The sequence below is a fragment of the Miscanthus floridulus genome, chromosome 1 (genome assembly GCF_019320115.1).
Source record: "Miscanthus floridulus cultivar M001 chromosome 1, ASM1932011v1, whole genome shotgun sequence".
Classification (NCBI taxonomy): Eukaryota; Viridiplantae; Streptophyta; class Magnoliopsida; order Poales; family Poaceae; genus Miscanthus; species Miscanthus floridulus.
This window is the reverse complement of record NC_089580.1, coordinates 138,142,165-138,159,197: the sequence shown is the minus strand read 5'-3', so window position 1 is coordinate 138,159,197 and position 17,033 is coordinate 138,142,165. Positions and strand designations below refer to the sequence as shown.

Below are 17,033 nucleotides of genomic sequence, written 5' to 3'. Positions count from 1 at the left end.
TCGTGATTTCATAGCGCAATGTCAAGCTGGAGGTCATCCAATGTAGATGAGGTGCTACTGGCCGCCTTCACCGAGAAGGGGCTGCTTCCGCCCAAGGAGGTGGCGCACTAGAGGGTACTACACGTCGCTGGCTTCGTCACCGTCTACGAGGCTTTCATCTGGATGGAGCCGCACATGGACTCCTTCTAGCGAATCTTCTCCGGGCGAGTCTTGTTGGAGAGGAAGATGCTTAGGACTGCGCTAGTGGGGGGTTTCACCCTTGTAGCTACTCAGGTTGGTTAGTTCATAAAGTTTGATGAGACATCCTCCAGCCACGGCGGCCATACTTCGACGAGCAGCATCCCTGCCCAGGAGCTGCCTCGACAACATGAGAAGGTCAGGAGCTCCATGCTCTTCTACTGAGCATCTATGGGCGGGGCCCTTGTGGTGATGGTTATGTCCGGCGGCATGTGCCGTGGCCTCACCTTTGGCATTAGCTGATGCCGCCGAGCGGCCACAGTAGCATTTGGAGTAGAAGTAGTCAGCAAATGTAACTGTTAAGTTTGTGGGGGAGCCCCCATGTGAACATTTTTTGTATCAATGAATACACCAGTTCTGCTTTGTGATAGAATCGCTATATGTTCCTTATTTTTTTATCCTAGCATAGCTTTGTTTTTATCCTTTCTTTTTCGCACCTGCTCGTTCGTTCTGTAGGCTGCAACTTTAAGAACATAGGCATGGCCCGTGAGGCTCGGCTGCTCGTAACCGTAGGTCGTGGAGGGGTGCACTCAGTCGGGAGTAAAAACAAAGTCACGTACGGTAATCAATGGAATGGAATGCCCTTTCGTTCGGACAAAAAAGTTTTTACCATGTGATAGTAAAAGAGACTAGGTAGTATTGTACCCTCATGGAGCCCCCGAGCGACCCGGGCTAAAAGTGTTCAAGCTAGGGTGCTTTACAGGAGCAAGTATTGAAAAAAAAGCGGTAAGACTGAATTTAGGGGGGAAACGACGTAGCTGTTCAATGTTCCAAGTGTTGGTGAGAACGTTGTCGTTGTCATCCTTCAGTCAGTAGGCGCCCGGTTGGATCACCTCGGTCACCGTATAGGGGCCTTCCCATGGTGGAGAGAGTTTGTGTTTCTCCTTCGTTGATTGGGTCCTCCGGAGTACGAGATCACCGACTTCGAGGATCCTCCCCCTGATCTTCCTTTTGTGGTACATGCGGAGAGTTTGCTGGTAGCGAGCGGAGCGGATGACAATCGTCTCGTGGGCCTCCTTGAGCAGGTCGACTGTGTCTTGCTGAGCCTCCATGACTCGGTCGTGGTCGAAAGTCTTCACTCTTGGGGCGCCGTGGTCGAGGTCGGAGGGCAGCACTACTTCAGCTCCGTAGGCCAGGAAGAAGGGTGTGAACCCTATGGATCGGTTCGGGGTCATTCTCAGGCTCTAAAGGATCGTTGGGACCTCTACAACCCATCGCCCAGCGTACTTGTTGAGTCGGTCAAAGATGCGTGGCTTAAGTCCTTGGAGGACCATGCCATTGGCACACTTGACCTAACCGTTAGTATGTGGATGTCCGACCGAGGCCTAGTTGAACCTAATGCCGTATCCATCACTGAAGTCCAGGAACTTCTTCTCGGTGAAGTTAGTCCCGTGGTCAGTGATGATATAGTTAGGAATGTCAAACCGGTAGATGATGTCGAGGAAGAATTTGACCGCCTCTTCCGAGCGGATGTTGGTGATGGGCTTGGCCTCTATCCACTTGGTGAACTTGTCGACCGCTACGAGTAGGTGAGTGAAGCCGCACAGGCCCTTTTTGAGGGGTCCTACCATGTAGAGGCCCCAGACCACGAATGACCAGGTGATGGGGATGGTTTGAAGCTCCTGTGCCGGCAAATGAGTTTGCTGAGCGTAGAATTGGCATCCCTCACATCTGCGGATGACCTCCTCTGCATCTCGTAGTGTGGTGGGCCAGTAAAAACCTTGGTGAAAGGCTTTTCCGACCAGCGGCCTTGGGGCCACGTGATGTCCATAGATCCTGCCATGGACCTCGAGGAGGAGATGCTTCCCCTAGTTGGTAGGGATGCACTTCATGAGCACCCCCAATGGACTCCATTTGTAGAGTTCATCACCGAGCGCGATGAAGGTCTTGGAGCATCGAGCGATCCATCGGGCTTCAGTCCTTTCGGGTGGGAGAACCTCCTTGAGGAGGTAGGCGAGTAGCAGCGCTCGCTAGTCGGTTTGATCGAGTGTCAATACGGCAACATCGGCGGACAACATCATCATGGAGGCACTGGGGTCGAAGCCCCCGGACGCCGGCTTAGCATCGAGGTGTGTCTGGATCAGACCTTCCAGGACTCGGGCGGACGGCTCATGGAGATCATTGATGAAGATCCTGCTCGGAGACGGATCCCTCCTGGCGGCCAATTTTGTGAGAAAATCGACGACAATGTTGGCCTTTCGGGGGACATGATGCAGCTCGATCCCCTAGAATTTGTCCTCGAGCTTACGCACCTCCAGGCAGTATGCTGCCATGAGGGGGGTTTTGCAGGAGGACTCCATGACTTGGTCAATGACCAACTCTGAGTCGCTGCGGACGTAGAGTCGCGTAGCGCCGAGCTCGATGGCGATGTGCAACCCGTTGATGAGGGCCTCGTATTCCGCGGCGTTGTTTGAGGCCAAAAAATGGAGGCGGATGGCGTAGTGGAGCCTACTCCCGTCTGAGGAGATTAGAACCACTCCAGCCCCCAAGCCGGGTGCCATTACGGACCCATCAAAGTACATTGTCCAGTACTCGTGGGTGACGTCCAGGGTCGGTAGCTGGACCTCCGTCCATTCGGCGACAAAATCCACGAGAGCCTGAGATTTAATAGCGGTACGGGGGATATACCTGATGTCATGGCCCATGAGTTCGAGTGCCCACTTGAAGATCCGTCCCGCAGCGTCGCGGTTGCGGACGATGTCCCCGAGCAGGTATGATGTGGCAACCATGACTTTATGGTCGGTGAAGTAGTGCAAGAGCTTTTAGGTTGCCATCAGCACGACGTATAGGAGTTTCTGCACCTAGGGGTACCAAACCTTGGGGTCGGTGAGTACCTCCCCGACGAAGTATATGGGTCGCTGGACCATAAGGTGGTGTCTCGGCTTCTCCCTTTCGACGACCAGGGCGGCGCTCACCATATGGTTGCTTGTTGCGACGTAGAGGAGGGGTTCTCCCCGTTTGGGAGCGACGAGGATTGGGGCCGACGTCAGTGACACTTTGAGACTCTCTAGAGCCTACTGAGCTTCCTCGGTCCAGACAAAGGCGTCCATTTTTTTGAGGAGCTTGTAGAGTGGCATCCCCCGTTCGTCGAGCCAGGAGATGAATCGGCTCAGGGTGGCCAGACAGCCGGTGAGCCTTTGTACGCCCTTGACGTTGTGTATAGGGCCCATGTTGGAGATGGCCGTGATCTTTTTGGGGTTGGCCTCGATGCCGCGCTCGGACACAATGTATCTAAGCAGCTTCCCCTTCGGAACCCCAAAAACACATTTCTTGGGATTCAATCTAATGTTGAACCTTTGGAGGTTCACGAACATCGCGGTCAAGTTTGCAATCAGGTCGCAAGCTTGAGCTGTTTTGACCACTATGTCATCAACATAGACGGCGATTGTTGGTTTCGGCCGCTCAGCTTGATCAGGCTGATCGAGCGGGTCGATTTGGTCGATGAAGCATTGCTGCATGCACCTTTGGTAGGTGGCCTCAATGTTCTTCAGACCGAAAGGCATGGTTATGTAATAGTACGAAACATACGGGGTGATGAACGAGGTTGCGAGCTGATCAGACTCTCATCGCAATCTGGTGATAGCCTGAGCAGGCATCCGAAAAGGAGAGGATCTCATATCCCGAGGTGGAGTCGGTTATCTGGTCTATGCATGGCAAAGGAAAGCAATCCTTTGGACACACTTTATTGAGGCCAGTATAATCAATGCACATTCTCTATTTCCTGGTCTTCTTTTTAACAAGAACAGGATTGGTACGCCAGTCGCTGTGGAATACCTCTCTGATGAATCTAACTGCCATGAGTTTGGTGATCTCTTCGCCTATGGCCCTGCACCTCTCGTCGTTGAAGCGACGCAGGCGCTGCTTGGTGGGCTTCGAGCCTGGGATGAGGCGCAGTGCGTGCTCGGCGACCTCCTGCGGTATGCCCAGCATGTCAGAAGGCTTCCATGCGAAGACATCATGATTAGCGCGCAGGAAGTCGACGAGCTCGCATTCCTATTTGGCCAGGAGCTGGGTCCTGATCCGCACCGTCTTGGTTGGGTCAGTGGGGTCGATCCCCACCGCCTTGGTTTCCTCGACTGGGCGGAAGGTCGTCGAAGAGGTTTGTTTGTTGTAGTCCGAGACTGCTAGGGTCGATGACTCCTCGAGCTGCGGGAGCTTGGACGAGTTGATGACCATGGTGGTGAGCTCAAAATGCTCGCGGTCGCACGTGAAGGCGTGCGAGAAGGAGCTGCCCATGGTGATGACGCCGTTCGGTCCCGGCATCTTCAGCTTGAGGTAGGTGTAGTTGGGGATTGCCATGAATTTGGCGTAGCATGGCTGCCCCAAGTTGGTGTGGTAGGACCCTGGGAAGTCCACCACTTCGAAGGTGAGGACCTCCAAGCAAAAGTTGGCTCAGTTGCCAAACGTGATGGGCAGGTCGATCTGCCCGAGCGAGTACACCTGCACTCCTAGGATCATGCCATGGAAGGGAGAGCCCACCGAGCGGAGTTCCAACCAGGGGATGCGCATGGCGTCGAGGGTGTCGACGTAGAGGATGTTGAGGCCGCTGCCTCCGTCCATTAGCACCTTGGTGAGGCGCTTCTTGCGGATGATGGGATCGATGACAAGCGGGTAGCATCCTGGTCTGGCAACGTGGGAGGGATGGTCCCTCTAATCGAAGGTGATCGTAGATTTTAACCAGCTAAGGAAGGAGGGGACGGCCGTCTCGGCGGCGCATGCCTCTCTATAGTGTACCTTGTGCTGGCGCTTGGAGCAGATGGTGTCGGATCCCCCGAAGATCATGATGCATTCCTTGGGGTCGGGGAAGATGTCCCCGTCCTTGCCCACCGCGCCTCCTTTCTTGGTTGCCGTCTCTTTGCCATCTCCTTCTTTCAGACCGTCGGCCTGTCGCAAGAAATGTTTGAGGAGCTCGTAGTCCTTGTGGAGGTGTTTGACGGGTAGGCATGGTTGGTGCACGGACTATCCATGAGCTTGTTGAAGTGGTTAGGTAGGCCCTGCTAGGGCTGCTTGCCCGCACGATCAGCTACGGCGACCAACGCGGTGTTGGTCGGTCAGCGCCGATCCTGTTTGTTCTTCTAGCCCCTCTACGTGGAGGGGCCCTCACGCTTGGCCTTGCCTTTTTCCCGGCCTTCGTTGAAGACCGCCTCCTCACCGGAGCATGGTTTGTGGAGACATCGAGCAGGTCATGGGTGGTACGAGGCTTCAGGCAGCCAAGCTTGTGGATCAGGGACTCGCAGGTTGTTCCGGAGAGAAATGCACTGATGACGTCCGCGTCGACGACATCAGGAAGGGAGTTGCATCGTTGGGAGAACCTACAGATGTAATCCCACAGGGACTCGCTGGGCTACTACTGATAGCTCTTGAGGTCCTAGGAGTTACCAAGACGGACATACGTCCTTGGAAATTTCCAACAAAGATCCTCTTGAGGTCCACCCAGTCGCGGATGCTGTCGTGCAGGAGGAATTCAAGCCATGCCCGAACATGTTCCCCCATGCAGATGGGGAGATATTGAATGATGAAATGGTCATCATCCACCCCTCTGGCTCGGCAGGCGAGCCAGAAATCTTTGAGCCAAATACTAGGGTTCGTCTCCCCGGTGTACTTAGCGATGTTGGTGGGCGGTTAGAAGCGTTGTGGGAACGGCGCTCTCCGGATGCGTCAGCCAAAGGCCCGTGGTCTCGGGCCATCTGGGCTAGGACTCTGGTCGTCTGACCGACGACCATGCCTAGGGCGCGTTTCGCCGCTCCCCTCGATGGTCCGGCCGGGGCCCATGTCGCCTTCCCTCATCGCCGCCTGATGGACGTCATCATCACACCAGACTTGATGCCGGTTGCTGATGACGCTACGAGCATCTTGGTTCGGACCAAGCCATTCGTGTACCGACGGTCGGTGTGGAGCAGGCGCCAGGTCGGACCGCGACACAGCTACGGCCTCATGTGCCGCGCTTGGCGGCTGTAGCGGTGAGCAGATGGAGTGGTCCATTTGGTTCGTCCCCACTCCCCTGGTGGGGAGATAGGCCACGAGTCGAAGTCGCGATGCGGAGCTCTTCGCCTGTTGAACAATGGCGGCTTCCACCAGCGTCCGGAGGTTCCGATGGACCGCCTGCTCCTAGGGTTTGATAGGCTTGGGAATGCTGCGCAAAAGCATTGCCACATTGGCGATGTTCTGGCTAGCCCGAGCGAACTACGGGGGGTCGTTCCCCTCATCCAAGATGTCGCGCTGGACCTGGCGGGCGCGACCCTGGGCGCCGCTCGTCGGGTTATGCGCATGGGGCACAACGTGCTGCACCGAGCGCGCCGACGCAGGTGGCGGCTGGTTCTGCCGCCATTGTCATAGCTCCTCGGCGTGCTCTTGTGCGAGCGCAAGGGCCCCCGCACGAGGGTCCGGAGGGGTGTGAGTCTGCAAGGACTCCACTACCACCGGTGTCTGTCCCAAAGCGTCTGCCATAGCGCACTCCCGGGATGGACGGTGGCTAGGTGCCACATCGTCGATCCTGGAGCCGTCGCTCTCAACCTCGTCATCCAGGAGTTCGTGGAAAGTGGTGGGAGCATAGCTCGCCATTCCCACGAATTCGAATGTGTGAGGGGGCAACGCCAGCATCCTTCGAAGCCCCTGAGCATATGCATCCGTGGGGGACACGAGGTCGTAGGGGAACCAGTCGTGCGGTGGTTGCGGTGCGGACAATGCGGTCCCTCTGGATAATCGGTGAAAGATAGTAAATAGCGAGTAAATAACAACATGTATATTACTCACAGCGAGGTTTGAGCAGAGCGTTTGCTCGGAATGAAGCGTAAGCGCCTCGTCGTTGAAGTCATCGTGTGCCCCGGAGCCGATGGAGGGTGCCCCTCCGACGAGCGCCAGAACAAGTGCTTCCTCGTGGAGGTGTAGTACGTCGAGCCGATCGGCGACAAAGTGCAGGCTTCCAAAGAGGAAGGCCTGGGATGGCTCGAAGACAGGTGGAATCCACATCCCAACAGGTGGGAGTGCAGGAAACTCCAGCGAGCCGAAGCGAGTCGTATCGCTTGAGCTCGCCATAGCGAAGGTGGCGGAAAAGTGTGCCATCCGATGACCAAAAGTGTGAACGTATAGTGTCTTCCCCACGGACGGCGCTAACTATCGGTGCAAAAAGTGACCAACACGTAAATACTTGTAGTTTTGTCGTACGTTGTGATCGGATGTGGCCTAGCACTCAATGACACAGGGTTTATACTGGTTCAGGCAACATGCCCTACGTCCAGTTTGAGTCGGTCGGTGACTTTATTCCTGAGCCCTGGTGCTCGAAGTTTGCTGTGGGGTTACAAATGGAAGGAAGAAAGATGGGGGTACAAGAGGTTCGGTCGGGCTCTGGTCTGAAGGGTCGAGAGTGATGGGAGCTCTGCTATGTGCTAAGTGTTCGAGCGTGCGCTCTATGTAGCTTTAGAGTGTCTAAAGCTACAGAGGGTGAATCGATGTAAGTGAACTGAGTGATCTCTTCGTTGGGAGAGAGTGCATCTCCTTTTATAGATGAAGGGACGGCCTTACAAGCGAGAGAGAGAGAGAGTGTACGTATGCTAAGTCTTGTTTCCTACATCATCGGGTACAAGATGATTGTAGGTGCCCATAACACTGTTAATATCAGATGCATGTGGGAGGTTGCGTCGACTTCTTCTGGTATGACAGACGTCGGTGCCCGCCATACTGTTGATGCCTAGAGGTATGCTAAGGGTTTTACCGTGCTCGTCTGGTATGGGAGTTTGCGGGCGCCCACAACATTGTAGGGCAAATATCAACGCCCACAACAATGCTTGAGTTCTGACATGCCTGGAAGGTTGCAGGGCACTCTTCTGACATGTCCTGTCGGTACTGTCCTGTAGGTGTACATGGTACGGTCCTCGGTATTGAGGTGGACTTAAGTGCCCTGCCTTAGTTGCTCTGTTTGTTTTCTGGTCCTCACCGAGCGGGCGTCCCCGGTCGGTTGGTCCCAGTTGGCTCCGACTGCGCCAGTCGGAGAAGAGCTATAAGCAGAGGTTCGATGCGTCCCCAGTCGGAGACGCGGGTCGGAGTTCAAAAGCGGTGTTTGGCTAGGCCTTCCGATCGGAGAGACGGGCGGAGTCGGAAGCAAGTGTTGTTCCTCTTTGGCCAGGCCTTCCGGTCAAAGAGGTGGACCAGAGTTGGAAACGTGCGTTGTTCCTCCTTAGCGAGGCCTTCCGGTCAGAGATTGGATCGCCCTTCTAGCCTGTTGTTTTTAGGTGTTTGGGCCAGCCCAAGAGTTACGCGTCGTTCGCAACGTCGTTTGCTGGGCCAAACCTTTGCTGAGAAGCCGATCCACGAGGGACCGCGGGTTTATAAACCTAGCATAAATAGTACTTCCTTTGTCTAAATTGTAAAATATTGACTTTTTTTAGATACATTGCTTTTACTATGTATCTAGACAGTATATATTGAACTACATAACTAGAACCATATATTAAAAAAATGTCTTATAGTTTAAAATGGAGGGAGTAAATATTAAAGAATCAACTCAACCATTTATTAAACCATCGCACATGTGCAAATGTTTATATTCATTTTTCTTCCACAACCCCACTTGAGTAGTAAAAGTTCACTTACAGATACAAGTCAAAAATGGGGGACACTAAAAAATGGATCCTAGCCATAGTAAAAATCTACAAATCATTTTCAAAAAGAAAACTACAAAACAGTTCCCATGTATAATTAACTGGAGCTGCGTAACTTTTAGCATAAGGGAAATAAGAAAAAATAATAATCCATTTAAGAGTGATGCATTTGAATCCACAAGTGGAGCTATGGAAGATGAAAGTTAGCTATGCATTACAAACTTGTTACTTTCCCTAATGTGATTAATTACATTCAGAATCGTATAAGAAAAGAGACATAGGAATAAGTAGGATAGGAAACAACCTCAAGGCATCCAGCGCCATGCACTCTCACCCTCTTCCACCTCATGGCATGTCTTCCTCAATATTCCATTGCAAAGTCAGTACATCATTGCATCAACTTAAGATTAGCTATGACTAAAAAAGCGTTCAAGTTCATGAAACCAGGCTTGCTGCTTCTTGTGGAACGCTAGGCTAGAGACATATAGGAAACTTTTGGAGGGTTCAAACTCTGCTTATTGAATTTTCAGCAAAGTTTATCGGTGACAGAACAAATGAGCTATTAGAAACCAGGAGTGTTGTAACCATAGGAAAATAACATTTAAACCATAATGCTTTGGTAGCTTGAATGCTTGATCATCAGAGCTTGCAACTAATTCAGCCCAATTGTCAGTTTCAAGTGTGCATTCATTTGCTGCTGTGCAACTATTTTGAACCTGAAAATATTAAACCAATACATGTCAGCTTATTACTTATAGTTACTGTACACACACGATAATGCGGGGCGTGGACGAAAAACTCGTAACTCGCTAGCTCGCTCGACTCGCTCGTTAGTGGCTCGGCTCGAGTTCGGCTCATTTGAATTTTTAAACAGGCTGGGCCAGCACTTTAGCTCAGTTAATTAACAAGCCAGCTCGCGAGCCAAAATGAGCCAAGGTAAATAAGATGACAGGAACTTAAATCAGGCCATATATGCCATGGCCCATTGGCCCAATATGATAAAACCCTAGCCCCCAACTCCCACGGTCCCACCCCTGGGCCCTAGACTTCCCCCATCCGTCGTTCCGCGTAGGCCTAGCCGCAAACGCAAGCACACTCGGCTGTTCCCCTCCTGAGCCGCTGCACGCGGCACACGCGTAGGTCACCCGGCGCCTGCTGCTCGCGGCACACGCGTAAGTCGCCCGGCGCCTGCTGCTCGCTAGGGCCTTGCAATCGCAACTTTGCTTACTCCCTTGCAAGCCAACGCACAGCAACAAGCATTAGCTTTTGTTTTTTTTCCTTGATTTTCCCAAACTAGCATCAAATCATCCATCTTCTTATTTATTTTGCTTTTCCCAAATTAGCACTCGTCTCTATCTTTTGCTGTATGAATAACCTCAACAAGAAAAAAAAATTAAGTTAGCTCGTGAGCCAAACGAGCCAGCTCGAGCTACCAAGCGAGCCGAGCCGAGTTGAGCTTCTAGCTCATTAGTATAACGAGCCGAGCCGAGCTCGCTCGATATCAAGCCCATGCCCACTTTCAGCTGGACATAGATTGGCACAGGAAAATATTTGATTAGTTTTATTTCATGAATTGTAAGGTCATCTAAGTGGAATGCTAATTGCTAAGCAATATCATAAATTATTAACTATGAAATGCTGACAAAAAGATGTGTCCCTTGTTTCAATTCTTGTTGAATTACTGATTTTATTTAATCAGTTTAGTTGGTATATTGTACGATTGTGCAAGGAGAAATGCCAAGAAAGACCATGTATCATTGGAAGAAATGTGTGCCCTCTGTTTCAGTTCTCAGAAAAAAAAAAGGAATGTTCCAACCACCACCATCTAGTAGTATATCAAATGTTGCAGAGTTGTAACTGTTGTGTATACCATATGTAATCTCAGGCATATAGAAAAATCAGATGAACAAATTAAATGTGAATGCACAACTGGGGAAAAAGTCCTAATTAGAATTAATTCTAATGCCATTCTACACTATTGGAAACTTAATACAATGAAGAATTCCTTATTACTTTTCAGAAGAAGGAATCTCTCAGTGCTATATATCTGACAGGGAAGTACAGAACTTTAGATAGCTAATCCTATTTAATTGTATATATAACCTCATTGCAGTAGACCTGCAAGCACACAGGACACACGTATCTCTCGCTCTTCTTGTCCATCACTGCAGCACTCCAGCTCTTTATTCATACTCCTATGTTTGATTGACCTGGTTACCAGACGCCTACACATTCCCTTCTTCCAGATTTGGATCCAAAATTTGTCCTTATTTGAACCTAGGTGTGGTTAATTGGCCAGTAATTAAAATATGCATTGGAACACCACGAGTTCACATGGGCAAATCATCAAGCACGCAGTGATCGCCACATGAGTTCAGAAAGGCAAATCATCAAGCACAAGGCCTGCATACCTGGTGAATGAGGCACTGGGACGGGACAGAATTCAACTGGATCAGCTGAATAATTGACTTGCCTGTGCCATGTCCACACCAATCTCACAATCTCGTTGCTGCTAAGGCACGAGGGTGGCATACAATGAAAGTGGCCTACTGCCACGTCTGAGGGCTGGGAGGAGGCTGGGCAATACGAATGGAAAGGAAGGCAGACGAACCCTACGCACTGTTCCCGCGCCCAAGCAATGCCTGAACCGCCGATTGTTGTAGCCGAGTGTGTCTGCCGGGTCGCGGAGAACCACACGGTGTCCACGTCGTTAAACAACCACCTCTCGCCCCACGCTCGGCCAGATCTACGGTGGCGCGGGGCATGCATGGGATAAGGTCTCTCGCCCCCACACCGGTCTGATCTACAGTGGTGTGACATGGGCACGGGAGGAGGACGGTGGTGCGCAGGACGGGCTTGGGAAGAGGACTGTCCCCCTCTCCCCTCCCAAAACCAGGGCCGATCTACGTCGGCGTGGGATGGCCACGGGAGGGGAACGACGTCGACACTCGACACATGGGCAGAGGGTGAAAGGGGATCCATAGTGGGAGGCCGGAGGAGCAAACAGGTTTCCTAACCACAGCTAGGAGCCGCGCGGCAGGACACCGGGGCATACCAGCTGGGAACGGCACAGCGGGCGCTAGGTTGGCGGTGACGGATGGAGAGGAGGTGGTGGTTGCAGAGGGCCGTAGGGATGTGCCAGACGACGTGGGTGACGTGAGGCTGGGCCACATGTCAGCCGGAGGGAGGCTATCGCACAGCAGCTTCACCACGGTCTGTGAACGGGTCCAGTTTACTCTTTTTAGGAGTAGAGAATCAACCTAGGGCCTCCGCTATGTCAGGACAGGTTAGTCGTAGAAAATTTGCTAGGCCGTTTTGCTATTGGCAGCTATTTGGGTAGTGCTTCTCCAAAGTAGTGTTTGTGCAACAATATAGAGGTAATTTTTACAATTTCATACATAAGGATACAAGAAGTTATCAAGGATAACTTGTAGCTCACCTATGCAGCATAAGCCTCATTTGCTAGGGAACGAAGGAACCTCATAAGTGGTTTCTTTGCTCCAGAAAGCTTCACATTAGAATCTTCCCCATCTTTATTGTGTGTGCTTTCTTGGACCATGTGAGCTCTCTTCACAAGCTTTCGCAGTTCCTATTGACAAAATGTTAGAGCAACTGAAGAACCTCAAACATTGAGCCAGAACAAATGCAGTTGACTTAGTTGTTTTAGTAGGTTTAGGTGTGCATGAGCATCCCAAATGCCTCAATAGGTATTCATGAGAAAGTTTAGTTTTAGAGTTCGATGCAAACACCAGTCTTACATGTTGGATGCATTAAGCTTCAGCACTAGAAGTGCTCATCTTTGACATACTCAAAGCACAGCAAATAAGAAGGCTCAAGAAGAAAAGAACACAAGTATATGGTCTCACTTACCACAGCACCAAGAAATATACAACCAGCATTACACGTAGTTTAATTAATACTAAATTGCAACGCGAACACTATTATTACTGGATTCATGCAGAACAATGTTAAAGATCACAATGCTACTAACCATGCTTCCCATATGGCCATATGGGATCATAGTAACCATGTTGCATAATCTGAAGGGATCAAGGGGGTGAGCAAAAAGTTTATTGTTGCTTTAAGTTCTGAGAACTGAGATGTTACATCAGAATAAGCATCGTGTTCTTAAACATCTTGAAAACATAGCAATCATCTACAATATAGTATGAAATAACAACATTCATGTTTCAGTAATTTACTTTCTTACAATTAGTATACTTAACCTGAACTAGGATATACACTTGTTCCTTAACTGTTTCTATAGACCTAACATCAGTTTTGCTCAGTGACTAAGGTTGTTAGTCACAATTCATAGTTACACTCACTACATTGAATCATGCATGACTCTATTACAAATGATAACACACAATGCCAATAATGTCAGTGACATGCACCAACATAATAGAGATGCAAACTTTGGTTAAATAACAACAAAAGACTTTCAGATAGCCATACAACAAGGCTCGAAATTTAGATTGCTCATCAAGGTTTGAAATTTGTGGCACGGGTAAGAAATCTAGCATGCATTTACTTATTAGGCTACTTGGCAATAGCCAATGAGGACAAAACAATCACTCAGGCAATTAAACACGCTTAACACAGATTATTATTGTGGACCCTTATAGGGAAAAACAATACCAAATGAGGCTTCATGGTTCCAGATTAGCTTTCATGATCGGAAAATATATTACAAGTCTGAGTCCTTTAGACATTGAGTACTTTACTGTTTAGATCCTTAGTTGAGATCTTTGTGTCGGTTAAGATGAGCCTTCCCTTTAAAGTAACATGCATTATACTTCCATAAAGCAATCAAGAAAGAATGAAGTCTCCATCCCAGTGTAAGTCTAGCCCTCTCTAGAAACATTACTGAAGATCTTTCCATCCATACGAACTGGCTACCTTTTGCACCAAAGTTGCCCCAATGTGAACCAGCATTTGAATCACCTATTTTCTTTGTTTCAGCAATAGCTTTCTGTTTGGATAAAGGTCAATTTCATTTCAGTTATCAATTTTCCATACATTTTGCGTGAAAGGATGAACAGGCCAATATAACTGAGGGCCTGAAGACCTGAACAAAATTCATGCAAGAAATGTAAAACAGGTAAGGACTCCTTAGAATCCTGCTCTTTGAGCCGGAAGAAACTACGTAGTTCCTGATTTCCAGAGTGCACTCAATATTTTCTCATTTTTTAACCAGAATCTGCCTGTAATACTATACTTTATCTCTCTACTTCAACAAGACAACAGTAATTTTACCATTTCATTCAAGGGAAAATGATCAATGGTCTGTTTCTTAAACTGCTTTTGCACAAAAAAAGGTTGGATTCTGGCTTGTTAACCTAATTTCAGTCAAGTATTTTGGACAAACCATACTAGACTACCAGCAAATAAGAGGCATAGAAAAGTGGTGCAAGGAACAATTAGAGAAACATGTTTGGAAAATGTTTTATAACTTTATATTTTGAGTGGGCATGCCTATTAGTATTAGGTTATAGCAGTCCTGACCTGGGGCTCAAATAATTACTTCCAGTAAAGCTTTTCAAGACCTTAGAAGACAAAATTAAGAAAGGATGACACGAGATCAATTAAGGTGCAGCCCAGAAAAACCAGGTGCTATGAAAAAACAAGTCAGCCATTATTATTAATGTATCAATTCGCCCATTATTAATCTCTTCTCTGCCCATTCAATGCATGGATGAACATTCTGATCAAATTTTCAAATCAAATATCAAATGTAACTGCAGACAATACCTGACGATCAAATTCAACACTATGGACAGAGTAAACTTCATTAGTAACTGAAATGTCTTTGCGAAGGAGGCCTTCAAACCATCTATCTGCAATTTTCATATACTCTTGATTGTCCTATTGAAATGCTGAACGGGTTAGTTCAGTGTTTGCTAGGTCTTCATCATTCTAGTTATGTTAACCAAAAAAAGCTACCTCTTCTTCATCAGGTAGGTCCTCCACTTCCTCCTCTTCCACCAACAATGTACCTTCACTAAGTAAGGTATGTAACTTGCTCTCATCTCCATCCTTGGAAGCCTGTATTAGAGTATCCATCAATTCTGGTTGTGCATTGCGCAGAAGTCTTCCTGGTCAAAATGGATATAACATAAAATGAAAAGGTAATATACGACAAACATAGCTCAACAATTCTTTACTGGCTCTCTATTTCTCAAAACCTTACTTCTTTACTACTTTTGCATCCATGTATCAACACATGTTAGGTAAATTATGTTATATAATAATTATAAATACCAAAACCCTATTGCCATTGAAGAGCTTAAAAACACTTATAAATCAATCTCTATAAATGTCATGGATCAACAAATTCCATTACTGAACCAAGCAAGCCCTTGAAGAACACAATAATTCGGCATAAGAAAATGCTGGTAGTACATGCTCGGAGAAACAGACGGACCGATGTAATTGAACTGTCTCCTCTTTCCTTCCCGCACATCCGGCCCAAATTTCTGAGAAGCAAGAATTACACGTGAATGTCTGTCCCCAATCCGGTGATCCACCACAATCTCGTCGCGGAAACGAACGGATGTACGAACCTTGACGAGCATGAGCGCATCGAACACCTCGCGTTCCAGCGACGCGGCACTGAGGATGCGCTTGATCTGAGGCGGGGAGAAGTTGGCGAGGTCCATTCCCCACTTCACGGCGCGGCGGGCCTCCCGCTTCAGTTCGTTGCGGCTCTTCTTGAAGGACACCGCGGCGGCGCCGCCGTCGCCGGCGTCTGGATCGTCGGTGTCCTCGGCATCGGAGGGCAAGGGGCGGCCTGTGGGTCGGAGGAGGGCGCGCGGGTGGCGGAGGCCATGTAAGGGGGCCACGAGTGAGGACAGGAGGCGGGCCTCCTTGAGGAAGAGGAGCGAACGACGTAGCGGCACGGCGGCGGTGGCGGCGGCGGCCGCGTGCGCCATGGCGAAGGTTACAGGATTACAAGTTTTTTTTAGAAATTTACAGGATTACAGGATTACAAGTGCTCGACGGGTGGGGGTGCTCGGGCGACGGCGAAGACGCGAGGTTGGGCCAGGAGCCCAGGAGGAATGCAGGTCTGGCTGTCTCTAGACGGTGGGAAACTGGAAATGGATTTGCACAATCCAAAATCCGAATGGAATGAACGGACTTAGATGGATGGATCTTGGGCCTGCTTGTTCAATGCCAATTTTTGCCAAGCCAATTTTAAGACAAGTCAAAATATGGGTATACCAATATTAAGGCAAGCCAATATTTTGGTATGGCAATAAAGACCGGTGCAACGAGGGAGAAAAATGTTGTTTTGCCAAAATTTTGGAAAGTATTGCCAAAACTTTGGCAACCAACCAATTGTGTGCCAAATCTTTTGAACTTGCCTATATTCTGACTTGGCAAAGATTGGCTTAGAACGAAGCAAGCGGCTTGTTAGGATCCCTTTGGTTATCCACCACCGTAAGATCCAAAGGGCGTTGGATGGATTTGATAGCTAAATGAAATCGTCCCGTTCTTCAGCACTATTTCAGCAGTTATTTTCAATGAAAAAGACATTATTTTCTTCTCATAATAAATTAGCATGAGCAGCATCCTTAGCTAAATTTCAACTAAATGACAGAGCCAATATAATGTCCAATGGACTTTGTTGGACACACGCAGAAACGGGTGCCTGGCTTTCTGGCCACGAACACATGCAGCAGAGCAGAGCAGAGCGGAGTATATATGGCCAATGGGCCGGCACGGCACGCCGCGCCTCACGAGCCGTGCCTCATAGGCCCACGGGCCTGGCCTTCGGCCCAAGCACGGCCCTATGGGCCGATTTCCGTGCCGGGCCGGCCGGTCAGAATCACGGGCCATGCCAGCCTGCGGCCTGTTACCCTTTGCATTCACAATTTCACAAATAGATAACAGTTCACAGTTTCATAATTTATACATTCACAGTTCATATCAATACATCATCACAGTTTCTTACATTCACAGAATCAAAGTCCAAAACTTGTCCGATACAGTCACATTTTCATACATTCACAGAATCAAAGTCGACATATCCGATACATTCACAGATCACAGTTTCATACATTCACTGATTCACAGAATCAAAGTCCAAAGCCGATAGACAACAGAAATAACCAAAATGGGTTGTTTAGTGCAATGCTGCCTCATTAAAAACCTTTATAGGTAAAACTCACCCTTATGAGAAATCCTAGAAAGAAA

At 49.1% G+C, this 17,033-nt stretch overlaps 1 protein-coding gene across 2 annotated transcripts; it reads right to left on the bottom strand.

Annotated features, from left to right (window-relative positions):
* Positions 1 to 8,796: 8,796 nt before the first annotated feature.
* LOC136495126 (uncharacterized) lies at positions 8,797 to 15,890 on the bottom strand. 2 transcript variants are annotated; one of them, XM_066491152.1, is made up of 6 exons: positions 15,401 to 15,890; positions 15,240 to 15,313; positions 14,781 to 14,928; positions 14,589 to 14,702; positions 12,274 to 12,423; positions 8,797 to 9,550 (listed from the first exon to the last, which is right to left on the bottom strand). In XM_066491152.1, exons 1-5 carry the CDS (start codon positions 15,767 to 15,769, stop codon positions 12,274 to 12,276), a joined length of 855 nt encoding a protein of 284 aa, XP_066347249.1. In that variant the 5' UTR covers positions 15,770 to 15,890; the 3' UTR covers positions 8,797 to 9,550. The 2 variants fall into 2 exon arrangements, with proteins under 2 accessions (XP_066347249.1, XP_066347250.1); XM_066491153.1 differs by having other exon boundaries at positions 8,800 to 9,550; positions 14,781 to 14,932; positions 15,262 to 15,313; positions 15,401 to 15,884.
* Positions 15,891 to 17,033: the final 1,143 nt, after the last annotated feature.

What these genes read in the sequence shown, in the direction of transcription:
- LOC136495126 (XM_066491152.1), bottom strand. Translation starts at nt 15,769, where the DNA reads ATGGCGCACGCGGCCGCCGCCGCCACCGCCGCCGTGCCGCTACGTCGT. An exon ending in ATGCGCTCATGCTCGTCAAG is followed by an intron (nt 15,314 to 15,400) that starts GTTCGTACATCC and finishes CTTGCTTCTCAG; the next exon opens with AAATTTGGGCCGGATGTGCG. An exon ending in CCGTCTGTTTCTCCGAGCAT is followed by an intron (nt 14,929 to 15,239) that starts GTACTACCAGCA and finishes TTGACCAGGAAG; the next exon opens with ACTTCTGCGCAATGCACAAC.